The sequence below is a fragment of the Notothenia rossii genome (assembly GCF_949606895.1).
Source record: "Notothenia rossii genome assembly, chromosome: 1".
Lineage (NCBI taxonomy): Eukaryota > Metazoa > Chordata > Actinopteri > Perciformes > Nototheniidae > Notothenia > Notothenia rossii.
The window spans coordinates 704,914-712,225 of record NC_136912.1 but is presented as its reverse complement, the minus strand read 5'-3'; the positions used below and the strand labels follow the sequence as shown (position 1 = coordinate 712,225).

General features: G+C 46.7%; 1 protein-coding gene across 1 annotated transcript; it reads right to left on the bottom strand.

The window, feature by feature from the left end:
• Positions 1-547: 547 nt before the first annotated feature.
• On the bottom strand, positions 548-5,689 carry LOC307044671 (vasorin-like). The gene has a single exon (XM_079689982.1). The coding sequence runs from the start codon at positions 5,670-5,672 to the stop codon at positions 3,549-3,551; it is 2,124 nt and encodes a 707-aa protein (XP_079546108.1). The 5' UTR covers positions 5,673-5,689; the 3' UTR covers positions 548-3,548.
• Between the last annotated feature and the right edge of the window lie 1,623 nt (positions 5,690-7,312).

The following is a 7,312-nucleotide window of genomic DNA, read 5'->3' as shown; positions in this document are numbered from 1 at the left end:
TTAAAAAAACTTGAAAGTGTTAAAAACTGTAAGTGATTAAATTGGAAGTTAAAGAGGCCCTATTATGCTTCCCTGTGGTGCTCCCTCTCCTGCAGTGTGTTATAAAGGTTTTAGTGCATGTCAATGGTCTGCAAAGGCTGAAATCCAGAGGGAGTTTGTCTTTTCATAAGATTTTATTTGATAGTCTTTTATTTGGAAATGGTGTTATTTTGTACCATGTTCCGTTTGCACCATTAACGGAAAAATACAGAACATGACCTCCATCCACAAACCCACATAACGTCACACAGCAATCATGTTGTGGTGTGTGTGTGTGTGTGTGTGTGTGTGTGTGTGTGTGTGTGTGTGTGTAATGAGGTATTGAGAGACTCAGTTGCTGTGTAATCAGCTTCTGTTGTTACTGGAAATCCTTTCTGTGTGTTTCTGTTTGCTCTGTGATGTCATCCAGAGCAGCCTGTAATGGGCCCAAATTCCTCAAATCCACAAGGAGGGAAATCAAGAACATGTTCATTACTGCACAATCATAAAACCACACAATCACAGTTGGTTCAACATTTAAATCGTTTTAATACTGCTATTTTCTCTCAGCATTGCCCTTTTGGCAACAGACAAACACATAAGAATACAAAGACAAGTCCCTACATAAACAGGGAAGGATCAGTTGAAAATATTTCAGACATTTCCTGTTCCTCTAAATGTCCAAAGCAATACAAAGAGTCTTCCAGTTGATATATGCCGAGGGAGAGAAGATATACGAGAGTCTGTGTTTGTACTGGACAGAAAGAGAGACGGAGAAGAAGAATGAGGAGTTGATGTTGGACATGGCTGGAGTGTAGTGCATGGACTCAATTAGAAAGCAGACAGACCCCACACACACACACACACACACACACACACACACACACACACACACACACACACACACACACACACACACACACACACACACACACACACACACACACACACACACACACACACACACACACACACACACACACACACACACACACACACACACACACACACACACACACACACACACACACACACACACACACACACACACACACACACACACACACACACACACACACACACACACACACACACACACACACACACACACACACACACAGACAGACAGACCCCAGTCGTCCAACTTCCTGCAGTTACTTTAGATAAACTAAGGCCAAGGACATCAATTTAGACTTTGATTCAATTACATTTAATATTTCTTCATGTTTTAGTTTGTAATGTAATATCAAAGTCTTGTGAAGTTAAAGAAAGGCCCTTTTGTTCTAGAAAAGCACATCAGCATGTAATATGACCCTACAAGATGTCAGTGATGTTGCTAAGGCACGTCTCTGTAAACCCGTTGTACTTTCAGATTATTTCTCTAGCCAGATGGTGCTAACGTAGCTAACCTGGTGTTTCAGATACACTGACCAACACTAACAGTTATGAGACGACTGACTCTGCTGTGTGCGTCACTCTTTAGTGTCCCCTGGTCTCCAGCTGTGTGCGTCACTCGTTAGTGTCCCGTGTGCGTCACTCTTTAGTGTCCCCTGGTGTCCTAGCTGTGTGCGTCACTCTTTAGTGTCCCCTGGTCTTCCAGCTGTGTGCGTCACTCTTTAGTGTCCCCTGGTCTCCCAGCTGTGTGTGTCACTCTTTAGTGTCCCCTGGTCTCCCAGCTGTGTGCGTCACTCTTTAGTGTCCCCTGGTCTCCCAGCTGTGTGCGTCACTCTTTAGTGTCCCCTGGTCTCCCAGCTGTGTGCGTCACTCTTTAGTGTCCCCTGGTCTCCCAGCTGTGTGCGTCACTCTTTAGTGTCCCCTGGTCTCCCAGCTGTGTGCGTCACTCTTTAGTGTCCCCTGGTCTCCGTTGTGTTTTGAGCTTCTTGCAGCGTTTTGTCTCCTCAAGTTGCTGAAGATGTTTCCGAGTGTGTTTTGGAAAATGTCAGTTTCTATATTTACATATTTTTTGAAAGGGCATTGCATTTCTCCAATTGCAATGTTTTTGCCCGTTTTAACGCGTTTGCACCTTTCGACCATCGTACTATTGTTCTAGAAATAAACATCAGCATGTAATATGACACTCTGTGAACCTTTTTTTTTGCAATTTAAGATTCTTTCTCTAAAGGAAAAACTTAAATCTTGTGGCGTTCCCGGCACCAGACAGGAAAGAGAGAGCCAATGAGTCAGAACGGCACACTGAGCCTGTGCATTTCACAGTCTGGTTGGCTGTAAACAAGCAACAATCCAAACACACGAGGCAGTGCCGGGTTGGAGGCGGAGAGTGGTGTGAGAGAACAAACGTCTAGATCATATCTGAGCCTAGGAAACCAATCGCCTAAAACTCAGTCACACTCGCAGCTAACTTCCTTCGAGCTCTTTGAATTTGCTTTCATCTCTCGGCACGTGTCTGCAGCTTTATAGGAGTGGCTTCTGTGGTGAAAGGCCTTTGAACACACATTTAGGAGCTTTGTCTAAAACAGTCAGAGGCTTTTCTAATGCAGCAGAGAAAATCAAAGTCACTGACTCATGGCAGTTAACAATTAACTCTATAAATGATGTAAAGATGACTTGTGTTCTGGTTTTACCTTTAAATGAATGTTTTTTAGTATATATTTGATAAATGTTAGTTTATTTTAGTGCTTTGAGCTCAAAAAAAGGATTTAGCTACATGCTTCCCTAGGATGCAAATACAAAATGAAAGAATCCATGATGACTGGCAGCTTATTTCAAAGGGGAACAGTTAGTACAGTTTTAACTCACAGCCATAGCAATACTGGATGAACATCGGCAGCAAAAAACAGGATAGAAATACAAAAACAAGAAAACAGAAACAGGGTGTCATGAGCTACACAAAACGGCCTCCAGTCACAGAGCGATGCAGGCACAGTCCTTTTTCAATGGCTCTTCATTCACTCCATTTATCTTTCACAGCAAATTAATCTCCCCAAAGAGAACATCTTCAAGACGTGTGGAGAGAATTATAGTTAATCCGAAGACACTGAATAATCCAATTTAGCTTGAATTATAGTTTTGTTTTGATCTGAGAATGTCCACAGCTACAAACTATCTTTAGACCGCTTTTCTGCATTATTGCATTTCTTTATGTGACCATCATCAGTCCTGTGGACACTACAAAGGAAAAGAAAGATTTCTTTTCAGTGCAAGTTCTTTTTATAACTCCCATGGAGCGGTTCGTGTTGGTCGATGAACCGTTTAGTGCCGGGACGTTTGGTCTCGGCATCTCCGTCATTATTTAAACCACTGCCACTTCCGGCAGTTCTGCTGCCCAAAGTCTGAGGCACTGTTCTCCCAAATCCAGCAAGAAGGATTACAGCTCCTTCACGTAGTTTCTTTCATACAAGCAAAGAGACAAATCCACTGGTTACAGTTGTGTCGATGCAAAAAGGCACTTCTGTTTTCTGTCTGCTACTAAGACCCTTCTAGTCAATTGCACTTAGTTGAATCGCTTGGTTAGCTCGGCTCGATGACTTTAAACTGCATCATAGTCCCAAAGTGTTTGCATTTGTTGGATATTAGAAGTAGGATGGCTTTAATGACGCTATATTGTTATTTGATGGGCAGTGGCCTTGCATTAACGGTACTTCAAAGTCCAAACCCCCATTTTGATGCAAGGATGGAGGTGGCTGAGGAGTTCGACATCTGTCAATCTCAGTTTGTTTTTGGGTTAGTATACCATGTCCCCCGTTCTCCAGGCAGGCCTTGGTCCCCTCCAGTTCCATTGGATCTGGATCTGGATCTGCCGGGCCTAGCTCCAGCTCCATTCCTGCCTCGGCCTGCCTTCTCTTTCGGACACAAATGATCGCCCCGACCACCACGGCCAACCCGAGCACCAACGCCAGTGCAGCCAAGGCGGGGATGAGGGTGTATGTCAGCGGGCTCTGGGTCTCCACCCAGGACTCTGTAGACATCCGCGGTATCCCTTCAGTACGAGCCTCCGTACATGACCCTGTTTCAACAGAGCTGTTGGTCCTGGAGCTGATTCTTTCCTCCAGGGGACTGGCACAGACAGAGTAGGTACAGTTGGGTAGCAAACCACGCAAAGTGTACTCAGGGTAGGATGCCGGTACACTCAGGATTATGGGGCGGCGGTCAGGCCCTGAGAGGTTACGGTAGGTCAACCGGATTCCCCGGATGTCTGGCCGTGTCTCAATGAATCGGTGCAGGTCCAGAAGGATAGATGTGGAGGTGACGCGCCGTGAGCTGATAGCATCCAGTTCAACAGGAATCACAGGGGCGACTAACAAAACCTCTGAAGGTTTCGGGGGCTCAGGGACCTCCTCCACATTTTCACAGTAGAGGCCAGATGTTCCCGACGGACACAAACAGCTGAGTTGACCTAACGGGTCAAAATTACAAGTGCCCCCATTGAGGCAGATGTTTGGTGGGCAGATGTGCTCCCCTACCTCCCTGTTGGTGGAGCTTGGAGAGACTGGAGGTTCTGGGGAATGGGGGGGGTCTGTTTTTGAGGAGATGGTGGCCTCACTGGGTGGAGGAGGGGGCGGTATGGCGTTGGTATGGATGGTCTCTGGAGATGTGGTGGACACCTGGGGAACAGCAGTACTTCCAATGGGGGAGTCAATCAACACTGTTGTAGAAGGTGGACACCCAAAGTCTTTGTGCTCCAGGGCTGAAAGCATCTTCCCGGCATTAACCAAAGGGAAGTGACATCTGGTTTCCTCAGGACGCCCAAGATTCACATTCTTCTCCTTAAGCCAGACGGGGAACCAAGCTAATGGACACAAGCAGTTAAACGGGTTCTCAGCCGCTGTCAGGTGCACCAGCCTGGGGAAGGTCCGGAAGAAACTCTGAGAAAATCCCTGGAGTTTAAGACCACTTAGATCCAGTTCTTGAAGTCCGATCAGCTTCTGGAAGTCCTCCACCCTCAGATCACCCAATGGGTTGGCAGCCAGGCTGAGCTTGATCAGCCCCTTGAGGGAGTCCTGCTGCAGAGCCGGGGGCACCTCAGTTAACTGGTTCGTGGAGATGTCGAGCTCATGTAGGTTTCCCAGAGAGGCTATGAGATCCTCATCCACAGCGGTGAGCCCAACAGAAGACACCTTAAGGGCCTCCAGGTGCGGGGTCTGCAGGTCTGAGTGTCCCAGAGTTGGGATGGTGTTGTGACTGAGGTCTAGCAGCAGAAGTTTGGGGAACTGAAGGGATGGCAGAGATGTGAGCTGGTTTCGTTGGAGCTTGAGTTCCAGCAGCATCTCTAAACTGTCAAAAGCCTCCGGATGGATGCTCTGAATGCGGTTGGCATGAAGATACAGTCTCTCCAGCTGGGCCAACCCAGAGAAACTGTCTTTGGAAATGTGTGTGATCTGGTTAGAGGACAGGTCTAAGTTCTTCAGCTTCAACAGCATCTCAAACACACCATCTGGAATTTCCACCAGCTGATTCTGGCTCAGATCTAGAAGCTCCGTCTCCCCCAGGCCTTTGAAGTCATCTTGGGACAAAGAGTCGATGCCGTTCTGGAAGATGTATAGATTTGTGATGGAGGTGGGGACACGAGGCATGACGTTGGAGCGCCGGTGAATGCAGAAGATGGAGGCCTGGCCCTGGCAGGAACAGTCATCCGGGCATTCGTAGGATACCACCAGACCAGAGTGGAGGCAGAGGAGCAGGAAGTAAGGCAGCATGGTGACGGCAGGCCTCAAACTCTGAAAGACATGAAGGAGAGAAGATGGTTGGGGTTAATCACCATTCACAGCAGAGGCATAAAGGAAAGTCATGCATTAACGTTATTCTCTATACAATTACAAAAGAAGCTTTGTCTTCTGCACTGATTTAAAAACCATTCAATCCCAGGCTTCTCCGACGATGCAACATAAAATAGATTAGCATAAAAAGAAAAACACATAACGATGCATTAGACATTGTGTGTTTTAGTAAGTTGCAGGAATAGGAAGAACACTTGCAAAACAGGTTCTGTGTGTTTCTAGTTTGTTGTTTGATTGAAGTTTTGTCTTTATCCCTTGCTAAAACGTGTCCACACACACACGTTCAATACGAGGGACATAAGCACGCTTTGACCCCCGTCGTCCAGACACACCGCTCCAACACATTGAATTTTCTGTTTTATATCCTCGATGAGCCCCACGGATGAGGAACCGCAGGTCGAGGCGACGGGTTACCACAGCCCACCCAGGGTGTGCCTTGCTGGGGTCAGAGAGAAACCTGCTCAGCCTGTGTTTATCACACAGTCCGTCGCCCGTGAAACCAAGCCTGCAGTAATGCAGCCCGACACACACACACACACACACACACACACACACACACACACACACACACACACACACACACACACACACACACACACACACACACACACACACACACACACACACACACACACACACACACACACACACACACACACACACACACACACACACACACACACACACACACACACACACACACACACACACACACACACACACACACACACACACACACACACACACACACACACACACACACACTAATTGGGCCTCATAGGATTGCTTAGGAGGCCATGTGTACTAGCTGAAAGAACAAGCTTCATTTAAACCTCTTCTCTTAATACACATTACAACAAATGATTGTGTTCATAAAGACTGTTATGCACAAACATATCGATGCACTTTTTTGTTTTTAAAAAAGGTACGCATTGATTCTGCAACAGTTGGTGAATTCCTTCCCCTCACAGGACTCCTGAGGGCAAGTGGAGGGGAAACCTGAGATGTTTTATTAAAGTCCAGAGCCCACCTCTCTGTCGTCCTCCTCCTCCTCCTCCTCCTCCTAACATGAGGTGAGAGCCGTCAGCTGGCAGGCATTTCCAATATTCTCTCAAATCTGTCTTTATTAAGAGAAGCAAAGAAAAGGTTCAAGAGCCACTAATGTTAACCAGAAGCTGCCAATGTTGTAAAAAGCTAATGTTGGGCTATAAAGGAACTACAGCACGGTCACATGACTTCACGTCACCACCGCTAAGCTAAAGGAGGCTAATGTTGGGCTATAAAGGAACTACAGCACGGTCACATGACTTCACGTCACCACCGCTAAGCTAAAGGAGGCTAATGTTGGGCTATAAAGGAACTACAGCACGGTCACATGACTTCACGTCACCACCGCTAAGCTAAAGGAGGCTAATGTTGGGCTATAAAGGAACTACAGCACGGTCACATGACTTCACGTCACCACCGCTAAGCTAAAGGAGGCTAATGTTGGGCTATAAAGGAACTACAGGACAGTCACATGACTTCACGTCACCACCGCTAAGCTAAAGGAGGCTAAT